This window comes from Apium graveolens, chromosome 8 (assembly GCF_009905375.1).
Source record: "Apium graveolens cultivar Ventura chromosome 8, ASM990537v1, whole genome shotgun sequence".
Classification (NCBI taxonomy): domain Eukaryota; kingdom Viridiplantae; phylum Streptophyta; class Magnoliopsida; order Apiales; family Apiaceae; genus Apium; species Apium graveolens.
Window position 1 is genome coordinate 205,083,942 of NC_133654.1, and position 17,551 is coordinate 205,101,492.

General features: G+C 38.0%; 1 protein-coding gene and 2 pseudogenes across 1 annotated transcript; all 3 read left to right on the forward strand.

The window, feature by feature from the left end:
- The first annotated feature begins 2,704 nt into the window (after positions 1-2,704).
- Positions 2,705-4,321, forward strand: LOC141677242 (1-aminocyclopropane-1-carboxylate oxidase homolog 1-like; annotated as a pseudogene).
- A 3,490-nt stretch (positions 4,322-7,811) lies between these two features.
- On the forward strand, positions 7,812-12,818 carry LOC141680271 (uncharacterized). The gene is made up of 7 exons (XM_074486542.1): positions 7,812-7,838; positions 7,934-8,679; positions 8,928-9,249; positions 9,343-9,591; positions 10,733-11,346; positions 11,810-12,131; positions 12,327-12,818. The coding sequence occupies exons 1-7, from the start codon at positions 7,827-7,829 to the stop codon at positions 12,588-12,590; spliced, it is 2,529 nt and encodes an 842-aa protein (XP_074342643.1). The 5' UTR covers positions 7,812-7,826; the 3' UTR covers positions 12,591-12,818.
- A 220-nt stretch (positions 12,819-13,038) lies between these two features.
- LOC141677241 (deacetoxyvindoline 4-hydroxylase-like) lies at positions 13,039-14,979 on the forward strand (annotated as a pseudogene).
- The last annotated feature ends 2,572 nt before the right edge of the window (positions 14,980-17,551 follow it).

Here is a 17,551-nt window from a genome sequence, read left to right on the forward strand (position 1 = left end):
GGTCTATCTGGACAACCTCGTTGACCGTTTGAGAATCACAATCTTGCTTTTTGGTTACGACGGTAGTAAAGTAGCATTGTCTCGAGACCGCTTGGTCACCGCACATCTCCTCCACTCCAAACTCAGTTGGGAATTTCATCTTCAAATGGGGTATTGACGTGATGGCTTCCAGTGCCGATATAGTCGTTCGGCCTAGAATGACATTGTGACTTGAGTTTGCACTAATTACATAAAATTTAACTATCTTCCATACTTGACAAGGCATTGTGCCGAAAAGAACCGGGAGATTAATTGTTCCAACAACCTTTACCTCATTACCCGTGAAGCCATAGAGAGGCGAATGTGTATTTTCTAATTCTCGTTCCCCTATATCCATTCGCGCTAAGGCGTGATGATATAGAATATCGACAGAACTGCCATTATCGACAAGGATTTTTTTTACTGTATTGGTGCCAATTTTTGCCGTGATAACCAGCGCATCTTGATGTCCTCTTATGATGTTTGGAGAGTAATCTTCATCTGAGAAGGATATGAAAAGAGATGGAGATGGTTTACATCTCTTGGGGTATGAAGGGTTAACACTACACACCTCTCGGACGTAGAACTTACGAGAATTGTTTGACATACCTCCAGCGGTGTAACCGCCGAAGATCACATCGACTATTCTGTCGTCTTGTCTTTGTTAATTTTGGCCCTGTCATTCGATATAATGGACGAAATGGCCTCTTCTGATTTTGGACTCGATGAGATTGCTTAACTGATAGCATTATTCTGTAGTGTGTCCCGTATCTTCATGGTAGTCACAATACCGAGAGCTTGGAGGATGACCCGGCTTCATCGGCCTCGGGGGTCGAAAGTCAGGTTCTGTCTTTAGAATTGCCAAGATTGTTGCTTTGTCGACTGTAAGCTTAGTAAACTCTTTGTCTTTTCTGTCACGGGGATGCCATTTTCTATCTGAAACGGGCTGTCGATGGTATTCTCGACCTCTCGGGCTTTGATATTTTTCTTTTCCAGTATCCCTTCTCGGCGATAAACGTCGAGGAGATTTGGAGTCGTATCTTCGAGACCTCAGAGTCCGAGGGCTATGAGTTCTTGTCCTGTCGTACTTGTAGCTAGAGCGTCGAGGAGATCTTATGCTTTCCACCACTTCTTGGAGCGTCATCCGATGCTCGACAATCTGGAATGCCGCGTGGAGATGTTGAGGATGTTTTTCTATGAGCTCTTCTAGCAGAATGTCATGTCTGCTTCCATCAATACCTGCTGCTAAATAGTTTACTGCCAAAGGTTCCTCCAGGTCTGTTATTTCAGATAAAGCTTGACGAAAGCAGCCTAAATAGCTTCTCAAGGATTCACTAGGCCTTTGACGCATCGTAATCAAAGATGCTGTGATCTTGCCCCCTTTGTAGTTGCTTGAAAACCTCGTCTGAAATTTAGTTTTCAATATAGTCCAGGAGTCGATCGACCTAGATGAGAGATTTTTATACCAATATAAGGTTGTTCCCTGTAAACATGTGGAGAAGAATTGGCAACGGGCGACTTCTGAGTGTCCGTAGAATGCCATTCGACCATCGAAAGTATTGAGAAAGCCTGATGGGTCTGTTAATCCATCAAATTGGTCGAGCGTCGGGGTTTTTAAAGTCTTGTCTATCTTAGCTTTTTCGATACTTCGAGATAGGGGGCTTTCCACCGGGGCTTCAAATATTGATTGCGTTTTAACTAGGTCGCGAAGTTGAGCCATATCTTCCTGCATCTTAAGAAACTCCTCTTGTGATATCGAGTCCGTTGACATCGACCCTTGCGGGGTACCGCCTGAGGAAACTGTCCTTGGGCGTCGAGGTCTGGAATATATAGATTCTATGGATACTTCCACCTCATCATAGTAGTAATCTTCATCGTCCTCTGAAAGCTCTACATACCCCATCTCTTCATCACCCCCTTCTTTAATTGATGCCTGCTTCAACTCCTGTTATAAACGATGGATTTCTTTTATTTTCTCTAGGTTTGCTTCTAGTCTTTTGGTTTCAGCTTCTAACAACTTAAAATCTTCATCTGAACCTTCTGTGCCCTCTATTTCCTGCTCCCGTATAAGTTTTTTCTGTCTCAATTTCTACAAATGCAACCTAGCATCATTGGAGAGGACTTGCTTTCCTTTCTCTGTTAAAACACGGGAACGGGTGTCTTTAATGATTCTCCTTTTATGCTTAACAGGTGGTTTCTGCATCTGAGAGCCTTCAGGTGGGGGATTATCCTCCACTGGAAACAGCCTTCTTGGCCTGAGGGTCGATGGTTCTTTTTCTTTTCCTGCTCGATTGATTTGCTCTAATTTTTGGACAGTTTAAATTTCTGTCGTGTTTCCGCATTTCTCTGGATCTTCTTCCTCAATTATCATGTTGGAGTTTCAAATTTCAGAACTCCTTCTAGCACCAAATGATGATCCTAGTATTGAATCATATTTAAGTGAGGAACAATACTCTTTTATTGATACTATTTTTCCAACCCCTTTCATGTAGGGCAACTAGTCTCTATTTATAGGGGACCCTTAATGGGCTTTTCCCTTTACAATTGGGCCCCTATTGGGCCTCTTATTACAAGATTATATATCAAAGTTTCTATCTATGGTCCTTCTTCCTCCTTCTTTATTCTCGGGCCCAACAACAATATTATTGCAGTAATACTTTTGCAAGACCATTGGCCTAATAGTACCATGGGAGCACAACCGTCCATCACATCTTACTCTAATCGTCGGAGTGAACTACAAGCATTTGATGACACCAAAGCGGGGGTGAAAGGACTTGTAGATGCAGGAGTTCAGAAGATTCCTAACATATTTGTTCATCCTCCTGATGCCTTCGACAATAACTCAAGTGACAAGTGCAAGGAATTAAGTATTCCTATTATCGATCTTAAGGGCCTCTGCAAAGATTTGACAAATCCTCAAGAGATAGTAGATAAAGTGCGCTGTGCATATGAGACTTTTGGTTTTTTTCAAGTGATAAATCATGGGATTCCAGTGACCGTCTTAGAAGAGATGCTTCAGGGGGTGCATAGGTTCTTTGATCAAGACACAGAAGTAAAGAAACAAGTTTACACACGTGACAATGCAAAAAAAGTGGCGTACAATTCCAATTTTGATCTGTTTAGGTAACCACAGCTAATTGGAGGGATACACTTTTCTGTTTTATGGCTCCTTCTCCTCCTCAACCAGAGGAATTGCCAGCACCATGCAGGTATGCCTAATACATTAGGGAAACTTATACTTCTAAGGTCAATGGTCTTTAAAGATATACCCTTTATTTTAATGAGTAGAGATGAGGTGCATACACTTTATATTTCCACTTCTACTGTTCTACAAGTAGAGGGTAAGGTCTGTGTACATTATACCCTCCTTTTACAAGTGAGATATACCGATAACATCTGTTTTGTTTGGTTACATCAATAGTTGGAAAATTGAATATTTCATGATTAAAATTTGCAGATATATACAAATGGAGCATTCAAAACAAACAGTGAAACTAGGGATTACATTATTTGAATTACTATCCAAGGCTCTTGGATTGGACCCAAATCACCTAAAAGATATAGAATGTGCCAAGTATCTTGCTTTTGCATACCAATGTTATCCCCCATGTCCCCAGCCAGAACTCACATTAGGTCAAACCAAACACACTGATGGTAGTTTTCTCACTGTACTTCTTCAAGACCAAATTGGTGGACTCCAAATTCTTCACCAAGACCATTGGATTGATGTTCTGCCTTTGCCAGGTGCACTTATAGTTAACATTGGAGATCTTTTACAGGCAAGTGTTACAATTTCAAATGTAGTTTATAATAAACGTTTGAAGCGAAGACTATAGCTGAGGTTTCTCATTCATCTTTAATGGTTGTTTTTCAGCTTATAACTAATGATCGCTTTAAAAGCGTGGAGCACAGAGTAGTGTCGAATCATATTGGCCCCAGGGTGTCAGTAGCATGCTTCTTTGGAACATCTATAATGCCATCTACAAAGCTCTATGGACCCATCGAAGAGTTAGTTTCAAAAGATAATCCTCCCAAGTACAGATAAACAACTCTTAAAGATTTTGCATCGTACGGCTTCTCAATAGGGCTTGGCGGGGAATCACGATATATGTATTAAACGTAGGAGATCTTCTTCATGTATATGTATTAAATCATGGTTATGTTCGAAAATATACCTTTTTTACTGATGATGAGACTGGTGAATTCTAAACTCTAAATTAAGAAACTAATTTCATAAACACGAAGAACATACAAAGAGAGGATAAAGCCTAACGTGATTCTGTACATCTTGTTTAGGACTCAAGTTAGCTCCTGTAGTGCAATGAGCAGTGGTGTTGAGCTAGTACAATTCCAATATTAGCAGAATCTAACATCAAATAATTCAACAATTAAAAACTTAACAAAAGTAGATAACAGCGTTATTGTACATCATCCGATCTTGAACATCATTTTTGTTCAATTAGAAAGTTCCGCTAGGTTTAATTGAAAATGAGTCAAAGCTAGGCTCAACTCAAGTAAAACACGGATCGATTCTATGTGATGAATCAAGGTAACCACAAATTCTACACATATATAATGCGACCAAGTATAAGGGCAAATATGCGAATACACTATACCAGGGCAATTATGTCATTACCTAATAGTACTTGGAGACAGCACGCGAGACATGTGAAGGGGGGAGTAATATATAGAGGGACAAGGTTATTGAGAAGGCAGACAATTAGTACTCTGGTATTTACTTTATTATAGTGGGAGAGAGTTGAAACTCTCGAACGTTCAGTGTGTTATCAATCTATTTCCTTTTAGTAATAATTAGAAAGTATTGTTATTGTCAATTGAAGTGTTCTTCTCTGATAAACATCTCTGTATTGAATCCCTTGGTGTTGATTTAGACTTGAATTAGTGAGTTCATTACAAGTGGTATCAGAGCGATTCGGTCATGGCGCCCCAACTGAAAACACGACAGTTTCAAAGAATCGACAAGATAGAGGAAGATAAGTTTAGAAATCTGGAAAAGGCGATTTCGGAGATGGTGTCCAAGGCAATAGATAAAGCAGTGGAAGCTATGCATCATTCGCTTTCGGAGATGATTAGGAAGGGTGATAGAGACAGTGAAGATGATTCTCATTCCAGGGAGTTGTCCATAAATCATGTAATTCAAATTTTTAATGCTCCTAATCATATTGCGGTTGTTGATAAAGTGGATAATTTAAATAGAGTAGAGAAACCTGTGAATGAAAAGTGTGAGGATTCAAACAAGTCAAAATTGATACAACTTGCAAGATCCGCCCTTAAAATGTTTGATAATAGTCCCGACAAAGTGCAAGTAGATAAAGCTCTGTTATTCTCTTCGATCGTGTTGCAAAGAATCCTTGATCTCATCCAGGGAAGTGAAAGGGATTTAAAAATACATTCTCAACAACTTGTCAAGTATCATATGATTATTAATTCTAAGCCTACTGAAAAAGAGTATGATACTGTTCCTATTTACAAACTTCACGTCGAATAAAAATAAGATATAAGGAGGGGGATAAAGATAGATATGATGGGAATAAGAGCCCTGCTATTTTTCAACTTGGTGAACAGGACTTGTATCAGGCCTACAATGGGATGGTGCATGAAGTGATAAAAGTTGATGAATTGTCTTTTAAAGAGGAGGTTTCACTGACGATAATTTTGTTGAGTTTGGTGTTTAGATTCGATAATATAAGAGGATGCAATTTATTTAATAGTAAGCTTCAGAGGAATTTAGTGTGGGATGATGAAGGTGGAGCAATGTATTATAAGCTACCTGAAGAAAAAGGACCAGAGTTGGATTTAGAGGCTAAAACTAATCTTGAGAGGCATATTAATCTTCGAAATGTTGAACCGAATTTGTATCAGGGTTTTAAGGGGAGGGTGCGAGGAGTGATGGATAGTGATAGACTTGCTTCAAATTATTGCAGTACTGAGAATAGTTTATCACTGAATTTTGATGTGCCTGGCGAAATGATCAACCAGCCCATATTCATTGTGAAATTTTCGGTAGTTGATAATTATATCAAGGATCTTCTTTCTTTTAATTGGGTAAAGGCTGAGAAGGTGATGAAGACCTGTCCAGCTAACACTAAGTATAAGATTAATGGACAGAGTATAAACTTCTACAGATTTCTTAGACTATATCTTTATAAGCAAGTTTTTGTGGTACTTCAGTTGTTTCCGGCATGTAAGAAGTTTAAGCTTGTTGTAACGGAGATGTATGCGAGGATAATAGTTGATCAAATTCTTGAAGTAAATACACCTACCTCAGAACTGATGATCATTTGGCATGCTAAACTATTTTATCTTGGTAATATTATGAAAGACAATGCAGATAAAAAGAGGAGGGATGATGCATTCCAGGTTGGGATATGTGTGCATGTGACGTTCCAGCTATATCGACATAATTTGTTAGCGAGAAGGCCAATTGAGAAGCTGGCTGCGAGGTTTTATTGTCAGTTTACTATTCTCCAGCGTATAGGCAAGGTGGCATATCAATTACAGCTCCCTTCTTACATCAGAATCCACCCCGTTTTTCACGTGTCAGAACTTAAAAGAGCAACTGGGACAACACATGTGTCTTTGGTGTCCTTGTCGCTCCCTGTAGATTTTGCTCCAGACTTGGAATTAGTGGTCGTTCCCGAGCCTTTGCTAAATGTTACTTCAAAAGTTAAAGGCTTTTCCGGAGCTCCAAAGGTGTTAGTGAAGTGGCAGGAGGCAAGACAATGAAAGACAATGAAAGTAAAAAGAGTATGGATGATGCATTCCACGTGGGAAAATGTGTGTATGTGACGTTTCATCCGTATCGACAACGTTCCATCGCGTACCAGTCATATGAAAATTTAGCTTCAAAAGTTTACGGGTTGTCTAAAGTATTGCAGCATCTTGAAAAGGTGACATATCGTTTGGAACTACCAGTCTCAAGTAAAATTCTTCAGGTGTTAAACACCTCACAACTGAGAGGAGCCATTGGGTCATCCCCTGAGTCTACAACAATTTCAGCACAACTAACACTTGGACCAAAGCTGGTGGCAATGCCTGAGTTAGTGGTGAATGTTCATAAAGTGCAGCACAGGTCACAGTGGACATTGGAAGTCTTGATTAATTGGCATGGTTCACCACCGTTTGAAGCCACTTGGGAGGTAACCGGTGACTTGAATGCAAGGTTCCAGCACTTCCACCTTGAGGATAAGGTGAATCTTTGAGGGGAGGGTACTGTGATGAATCAAGGTAACCACAAATTCTACACATATATAATGCGACCAAGTATAAGGGCAAATATGCGAATACACTATATCACGGCAATTATGTCATTACCTAATAGTACTTGGAGACAGCACGCGAGACATGTGAAGGGGGGAGTAATATATAGAGGGACAAGGTTATTGAGAAGGCAGGCAAATAGTACTCTGGTATTTACTTTATTCTAGTGGGAGAGAGTTGAACCTCTCGAACGTTCAGTGTGTTATCAATCTATTTCCTTTTATTACTAATTAGAAAGTATTGTTATTGTCAATTGAAGTGTTCTTCTCTGATAAACATCTCTGTATTGAATCCCTTGGTGTTGATTTAGACTTGAATTAGTGAGTTCATTACATTCTATTCGTTTATAACCATGTAATATTACATGTGTGCTGCCCACAGTGAACTCCCCTGGATCCAGCTGTGGGTGACAAGTGCAAAGAATTTAGTATTCCTGTCATTGAGCTTAAACTGCCGTGTGAATCAGAGGCATTTGGTATTTTTTTCAAGTTGGGAATCATAAGATCCCGGTAGATGTATTAGAAGAGATGCTTCATGGGGTGAGTAGGTTCTTTGAGCAAGACAGTGCAGTGAAAAAACAATTCTACACCCATGACGTGACAAGTTAACTGGTCTATAATATTGATTTTCCCAGGTTATTCCCCCTCTGGAAAATAAAGTATGTGGATATTACAAAATGTGTTATCTTGAGGGAGTCAACGAAAGCGGCAAGTTGGCGTATGGAACTGTTTCATTGAATAATTGGCCCTTGCATATGTGGCTAAAAAATAATAGCAATCACTATTTCAAACAATACAGATACCAGACGATGGTTGTCACTAATAGTACCATGGAAACGGTAGTCACTAATAGTACCATGGAAGCACTACCGTCCATCAAATGTTACACCAATCGTCGGAGTGAACTACAAGCCTTCGATGACACCAAAGCGGGGGTGAAAGGACTTGTAGACGCCGGAGTTCAGAAGATTCCTAACATATTTGTTCATCCTCCTGATGCCTTCGACAATAACTCAAGTGACAAGTGCAAGGAATTAAGTATACCTATTATCGATCTTAAGGGCCTCGACAAAGATTTGATAAATCATCAAGAGATAGTAGATAAAGTGCGCTGTGCATCTGAGACATTTGGTTTTTTCCAAGTTGTAAATCATGGGATTCCAGTGACCGTCTTAGAAGAGATGCTTCAGGGGGTGCATAGGTTCTTTGATCAAGACACTGAAGTAAAGAAACAAGTTTACACGCGTGACCATGCAAACAAAGTGGTTTATAATTCCAATTTTGATCTCTTTAGCTCACCCGCAGCTAATTGGAGGGACACATTTTACTGTTTTATGGTTCCTACTCCTCCTCAACTGGAGGAATTGCCAGCACCGTGCAGGTATGTCTATTACAAAATGATATAATGTTATTACTGCTAAAGTCTGGGGTCTTTACAGTTACAGCCTATCTATTACAATAAATAAAGGTGTGATGTGCATACATCTTACCTTTTCACTTCATACGAGCATATGTAAGGTATGGAAACATAATACCCTCCTCTACTAGAGAGATACACAGGCTATATTTGGCTTTGTTTGGATTTATCAAGAGCTGTAAAATTGAACATTTCATGGTTATAATTTGCAGAGATATCCTGATGGAGTATTCGAAACAAGTGAAAGAACTGGGGGTTATATTATTTGAATTACTATCCAAGGCTCTTGGACTGGACACTAGTCACCTAAGAGATTTGGAATGTGCCAAAGGGCTTGTAGTTGCATGTCATTGCTATCCACCATGTCCGCAACCAGAACTCACATTAGGCGCCACAAAACACAGTGATGATGGTTTCCTCACTGTCCTTCTACAAGATCAGATTGGTGGACTCCAAATTCATCATCAAGATCATTGGATTGATGTGCCGCCTTTTCCAGGAGCACTTATTGTTAACATCGGCGATCTTTTACAGGCAAGTTTTGCAAATTTAAATGTAGTGTACATTCAAAGATTGAAGCATAGACTAGTTCAAGTTTCTCATTCTAGTTGAATGATTGTTTTTCAGCTCATAACCAATGATCGCTTTAAAAGCGTGGAGCACAGAGTAGTGTCGAATCATATTGGCCCCAGGGTGTCAGTAGCATGCTTCTTTAGCACATCCCTAAGGCCATCTACAAAGTTATATGGACCCATCAAAGAGTTGGTTTCAGAAGATGATCCTCCCAAGTACAGAGAAACAACCGTTCAGGATTTTGTATCATACTCCTTCTTGAAAGGGCTTGACGGGGAATCTCGATTGCTGCACTTCAGGCTCTAAACTGCGGCAAAAATGTGATGAAATTTCCACACCAAAATACATTATCAAATTCATAAATAATTTGTTTGGGGATAAAATTACTGAAGTTGATTAGTTATATGCATGCGTAGCCAGTTAGCTCTTGTTGTAAGCATAGGAGATCTTCTTCACAAGTATATATATTAAAACATCATTATGCTTTTAAGTATCGTAGTTAATGAAATGTGTGACTTTTACATGTTAAATCAAACCTAGCATGAGCTTTGGTTGATTTAAGGAAAATTAGAGACTTGTAGAACGATTTAGGAAGGAATGGTATAGCTAACATTTAGACACCAACATTAACCTTTTTTTCTCATAGACTTATCGTCGCTCAAACCTCAGACAGCACCTCATGCAAGTTCTTGCAAATCGCAAAAGCAAAAATGAATGGAAATCATGAAAGAGGTTTCACGTGGACAAGAACTTTATCTACAATATACAAACGATTTTTCTATTATGTGCCCATTGATACACAATAAGCACGGAAATCTTTAAGTACCACTTCATGAAACTTGAAACTAGGAGTCTATTACTAATTGACTAATTGTGCACCTGGATCTCAACAAGAAAAACGTTCTTCAAGGTTAATCTTTGGTATAATATAAAAATCGTTCAACTTATACTATTTATCAAAACCAAAATAACACATGTAAAAAGTAAAGCAGCAAGTCTGCAAGTGCCTTGATCCGAAACAATCTGTACAACACTAAATTACCAGTCTGATCATAGAGAGTCCGCTATTCTTCATCGCCGACTATTGATATTAAGAAAAATACCTTAATCCGTAAATAAAATTCAAGATGCATTTGGAAGTTAACAAGCTTCATCACCGACGATTGCTAGCTAGCAAGCATATTTCTGTTTTCAGTAATTGTCGGTGATAATAATTGTGCCTGCATAAAAATTTGTTAATTTAAAGCAAGAAATATGTAATTCTATAGCAATTTTAATATTTTAATCTAAGTGTTTGATTGGTTAGACAAATTATTTAACTCTAGTTTATAATTAGACTAAGCATGAAGTATTTCAAATTAACTCTCATTTCTACAAAAGTGAAACACACATGGGAAGAACATAAAGTGACGGATGCCGTGACGTTGCAGATATGTATTATTAGATAATTGCGTACGTGCCAAGTTCATGCAATTTAATATATGTACTCTTATCCCAACAACTGTACTATCTTCAATTTAGTAATCACCTTATCTTAGATATCAGAACAATGGAGAAACAAGATTATGATCGGCTAAGTGACTTGAAATCTTTTGATGATACTAAATCTGGCGTTAAGGGACTTGTAGATGCTGGTGTAACAAAAATCCCTCGAATATTCGTGCATAACCAAGCTCAAATAAACCAAAAACCATCTTCGAAACAGAGCAAATCTAGTTTTCCAATCATAGATTTCAAGAATATCGCTATCGATGCAAGTTTATGTAGTAGGGTTGTTGATCAGGTGAGAGATGCTTGTGAAACCTGGGGATTTTTTCGAGTGGTTAATCATGGTGTACCAGAAAGTGTGATGGATGAAATGATTGATGGAGTTCGTAAGTTTCATGAGCAAGATACTGAGCTGAAGAAATCATTCTATTCGCGTGATTTTACAAGAAAGTTTTTGTATAATAGTAATTTTGATCTTTATAAAGCACCTGCAGCTAACTGGAGGGACACTATCTTCTGTACTATGGCTCCCGAGTGTCCGCAACCTCAAGAGATGCCTCAAGTGTGCAGGTACTGTGAAGCTAGGTTTATGTTTGTGTGTTCATTGACTTCATTCAGATAAAAACTAATTGAGCCTATAAACTACTAACTTGTCTTTTCTACTACTGTGCTTTGTGCTAAGATATCGCTTATTCATGATCAATACCTCAATTATAGAGTTTTTAGACTAATTTAATCGGCTTAACAATTAAAACATGATGTCTCCCCCTAGTTGAATTCGGTTTAACAATCGCACCTGGAAATTAATTTGAAACCAATCAAAATACAGGAACATGGGGTTTATCTCATTTTGAAGTACAGGAACATGGTTGTGAAAGTAATTCATACACTAACTTTATTTTTGCTTCTGTTCTGGACCAATTAATGATTTTGTAATATCATACATACTCAGAAAGATGGAAACAGTCTGCATAATATCTTGAATATTGATTAGTTGTTGGCTTTTGATTTTTTGCAATGTCCTGTACTGCAGGGATATCATGTTTGATTTTTCGAATTACATAATGAAAATGGGGACTACAATTTTGGAGCTGTTCTCGGAGGCACTTGGACTTGATCGGAATCACCTGAAAGACATGGCTTGTGCTGAAGGCCTTTTCTTAGTTGGCCACTACTACCCTGCATGCCCTCAACCCCAACTAACTCTATCCACTAGCAATCATTCTGATAGCGGGTTTTTTACCATACTTTTACAAGATAATATTGGCGGCCTCCAAGTTATTCATGACGACGAGTGGATGGATGTCCCTCATGTGCCCGGATCTTTAATAGTAAACATTGCAGACCTTTTACAGGTAAAGGGATTTTGTGTATCATAAAAAACTCGTTTAATATTAGTTCCGTTGCAGTACTAGTATCACTGTTATATATCTTGCTTAACCTGGTAGATTTACAACACTTTGTGTTGTACAACTTATCATTTTGAACAAAATTATGAATTGATGACAGGATGACACCTTAGAAATTGCTCAAGATTTTTATCTGTGCAGCTCATATCCAATGACAGATTCAAGAGTGTGAACCACAGAGTATTAGCACAAAAGATTGGTCCGAGAATATCAGTGGCAAGTTTCTTTAGAACACACTTTCGAGAGGAAATAGCATCAAGGTCATATGGCCCAATCAAGGAGTTGCTATCTGAAAAAAACCTGCCATGCTATAGGGAAACTACCATAAAGGAGTACATCACACACTATTACAACAAAGGTCTCGATGGAACCTCTGCACTATCACCTTTTAAGTTGCAGAACTAGGCTCTGGCTACTTAGACCGAGAAGAACTCATTATGTAGAAGAATTTGTGACTACATGATATGTTATTATCATCAACCAAAATTCCTAGGTCTATCTGGAGAGATCTTGGCTACATACAAAATCCATGGTTTATACTACTGTAACCATGACAGGTGATTTTTATCATTGTAAGCCGTGACTGGTATATGATATTTGGAGCTTCTAAGCTACAATAATTTTTAAAGGGAACTTACCGACAAGTTATCTAATTGTCATCAAAAATATTTATAAAACTAGTCAAGCACAACAACCGCACCAACCGTGCGTTTCTCTATCATAATGCAAAACTGATCTTCTTCGACTTGTCTACTTCAAATATTTGGTAAACCACATGCACTTTGGATAATATATGTTATTGTTAAAACATAGGATCCCTTCCTGCAAAGGCTTACTTTTATATTTGAGCTTGGATTATATCGTAGGCAATCCAGTCTTGAACAGGTGTAAATAAGCTAGTGGGAACAACCATATGAGAGATATCTAAGCAATGATAAAACAAGAATATGATAGGGAGAGTGAACTAAAGGCGTTTGATGATTCAAAAGCCGGTGTAAAGGGGCTTGTAGATGCTGGTGTCACAAAAATTCCTCGAATGTTTGTGCATAAAGAAGCCCACCTTCATCAAACACCAGGCTCCAAAGAGTTCACTTTCCCTAACATTGATTTCAAATGTATTGATTGTGATGCAACTTTACGCAGTAAAGTTATTGAAGAAGTTAGAGATGCTTGTCTAAACTGGGGCTTTTTCCAAGTTATCAATCATACTATACCGGAACCTGTGATGGATGAAATGATAGAAGGGGTTGGTAAGTTTCATGAACAGGACAGTGAGCTGAAGAAGCCATTCTATTCACGTGATTTCACAAAAAAGTTTCTTTATTATAGCAATTTCGATTTGTACAAAGGACTTGCTGCTAATTGGGGAGATACCATTTTCTGCGATATGTCCCCAGAGTCTCCTGAATCGGAAAAAATACCAGTAGTGTGCAGGTATACACTTTGTTTTTGCTGTTAAAGACAATGCATACAGTAGATCTAGACTAGATATATTAAAGACATATTGGCATATTGCATATAGATCCGATATTGAGCATCATAATGTTGTGAGATTTGCACATTGATCTGATTTAATTATATGTTGATGAGGGCTTTGCTTTGAAATTATGTCTTTTACTCTTAATGTTCAGAGATATTATGACTACTTATTCGAAGTACATTATGGATATGGGGATTACTCTGTTGGAACTGATCTCCGAGGCTCTTGGCCTTGCTCCGAATCACTTAAAAGATATGGCTTGCACTGAAGGGCTATTCCAAATTGGCCATTACTACCCTGCATGTCCTGAACCCGAACTTACTCTAGCCACTAAAAACCACTCTGATAGTGGTTTCATTACCATACTTTTGCAAAATCATATTGCCGGCCTCCAAGTCATGCATTAGAACCAGTGGATAGATGTGCCCCCTGTCCATGGAGCTTTAGTAGTTAATATTGCAGACTTCTTGCAAGTAAGGCTTTCCCTCATAATTTTAGCTCAGAAATTGTTACTACTATCATGTTATAAATCCTGCTTACTTCTGCAGCAAAGATTAGATATGCGCAGCACATTCAAATTACGAAAGAAGTGAATTTATAACATGTAATAATATGTTAAATTTCTGTATGCAGCTCATAACCAATGACAAATTCAAGAGTGTGAATCACAGAGTACTGGCACCAAAAATTGAACCAAGAATATCAGTAGCAAGTTTCTTTAGAACACATTTTCGAGAAGAAATAGCTTCAAGGTCGTGTGGCCCAATCAAGGAGTTGCTATCAGAAACAAACCTGCCGTGCTATAGGGAGACTACTGTTAAAGAGTTCATCACACACTATTACAACAAAGGTCTCGATGGAACTTCTGCACTATCGCCTTTATGATCGGCCATAACTAGACGAACTTATCATATTTCAAGATATTAACTTTAGTCAGTCAATTTTTGAGTTAAAATTCTCTATTGAAATTTCTAGGCCTCTCACTAGGAAGAAAACTATCTACTCTTATAATTTGGCACTGGCTTTTCTACGAACTTTACTACACATAACGTGCAAAACAACTGCATATATATAATGGTTTTTTACTTGAACAAAACCAAAAGAAAAAATGAACTTAAAAACTTATCAGGAGTTCATAACCATTCATTATTGATGATCCGATGGTTTAGGTAACTCGTATAATTATGATCGAAGATTTGTATCACTGCAACCTGTGATCTGAAATAAATTATTGTCAGTAGTACATACGAATAAGGTTTTCAGAGGTTCTAAGCTAAAATGGTTTTCAAATGAACATTGTCCCGCCATATATGCACACACGGCCCCTACACCTAGTCTATGACCTACATCCAAGTCCCTATGCCAACTATCATAGAGAATGTATTATATCCACTTAAAATAAAGTACTTACAAACTTTTCTTGATAACAAACTTGACCCACTTGAAAAAAACCTTTCCCTAGCACACATCTACCTAGCACACAACTACTTGGTCTTTCACTTGTAATCAAACTCCCACAACCCGGGACAAGTGATATAATACACCTTTCAGATACAAGAATATACTGTGAAAGTTTACAACTCAAACTAGGCTTCTTGTTTACTGGATATGTATCTCGGGTATAGAACAAGAAGGTGTTTTTCAGATGATAAGAATTGACGTGAAAAGCATTTTTTGAAATCTGAAAAAGTGAGTTGTATTTATAAGTAAAGTTCTAGCAGATTTATTTTCAAACAAAGGATAAAATAGATAAGATTTGAAAACAAGTTTGTTTGAAAATATTTGAATTAATACTTGAGAAACTAATATGTTAGTTGTTTGAAATAGATAAACCAAGTAAAAGATAGGTTTTGAATAATTCAAACTTGGTTTATAAGATAAGGTTTGTTTGAGATAAGTAAAAGAGATATTTATCCAGTCAAACAAGATATACATAAAATCCTAACCCTTTTCTAAACCTGGGATAGTCTCCTGAAATATCTGAGTAAACTGCAATGCTTGCTTCCATTCTGTTCCAGCATTCTGTTGTTGAAAGATCTTATTATCATAAACGCGTACAACTATCAATGTTTGTGTAGTTTGGTTTTGGGTGGTACATGATCATTTAGATTTGATGGGGGGTTTTTATAGGAGTTCTTGGTCATCAGTACTCTAGGCCTACAATGAACAAGTGTGAACATGAATTCTGCTTTCAGACGTATAGGATGTGCGAATTATAACAAATAACTATCACTATTAGTTGACATTCATCAGGATATGGGGTTGTCTTGGAATTTATTGAAGCTGGAACATTGGACTTCAGAGCTTACTTGGTTGTAATCCATTGAGGAAATAAGAAAATATGATAGGAATGGGAAATATGGGGCAACTTTCAGTGGCCACATGTGTACCTATTACCAGTTCTGTAAATTAGTAGGCATTTGTTTCATTTACAAGTATGTCATCTTCATGTTTAATTTTCAACTAAATTTTACTAATTAAATTAAGAAACTGAATCATGCAAAAGCCTACATAAAGAAGCAATATATAGTTTGAGTGAAACTAGAAAGACATGTAACTGATTTTTTCATGTATTAGGAGATTACATGAGCGTTGTTGATTCTCGTAAGAGATTATTGGTTGTTTATAAGGTTGGGACGATTACATAGTGCAGTGATAGTGGTTGCAGCTTGAATGGTATGGTAGACTGGTTAGTTGGATGAATATAACTAGGTGAAGGTTAATCTGGCGGAATATGTCATGGGTTGCGAACGTTTGTGATCGAAGTCATGTGAGAAGGGTCAAAAGGTGGCGGTGGCTTGATATAACCGGGATACACAAGGTCGGAAGGCGGTGGCGGCGGCTTAATAAAACCCGAATACACAGGACGTGCTGGGTCTGGCGGTATGGGATTCCATCTCTTTGGTTTCTTCAATGTTTCTGGATGTTTAGGAGTTGCTAGGATTGGTGGTTTAGGGAACAGAAGCTCGTACCCTGGTGATATTAGTTTGTAATTTGGCGAGGCCTGTTGATTTGGATAGCCAAGAGCGAGGGAGGGAGCAGCGAGAACCAGTGCTCCGAAAATAAGAAGTAGGTTCAAGGAATAGAGAGACATTTTGGTTCATTTGGGTTTGGATGTTGTATCATCCGTGCAGAGGATATGGTTTTTCTTATAGGAGTTCTTGATCAACAGGGGGTGACCTTTACGTATGTCTGGAATATAGTTTCGCTTTCTCAAGTAAAGGTAGTGCATTTGAATTTGATCTGAACATATAAAAATGTGTGATAATTGGTTGACATTTACCAAGAGGATGGGGGTTGTCCTTGGGCACAATGGAGGCTTGGACCTAAAATTTATGACTTTGAGGCTGATCTGACTGTAAACCATTGAGAAAATTTGGAAGTAGACTTATCTATACGTATCTGATAATGCCAATTGCCAAGTGACGTGCAAGCAAATTGTCTCCCAACATTCATTTTGTAATTAAACTGTAGCCACGTCCATTTTGTAACATTTCCATGTAAACGTAACTTTGCTCTTATTTTTTTCCACACATCACATGGAGACGGAGGAGATAAATTTTCGAAAATATGCTAAACGATGATCAGTACTAATTAAACCTCCACTGATGATTAATAAATCAGGCATAAGTATAAATATTAAGATATGTGATCTACAAAAGACATGGTACTGATTAAATGCTCCGAGAGCGTTCTTATAAGATAATATTAGGCTGATTAAGCACGCAATGCGTGCTGCAACTCTTTTATAGTGAACTAGTTGCATGTTATAAATGGAGATGATGGTTTAAGCAAGGAGAGATTAATTTAGTTTCCTCTATTATCAGCAGGAGGTTGTCCAACATATCCCTTTCAAGTCACCAAGTCAAGCCTTGTGTCTGTCTGT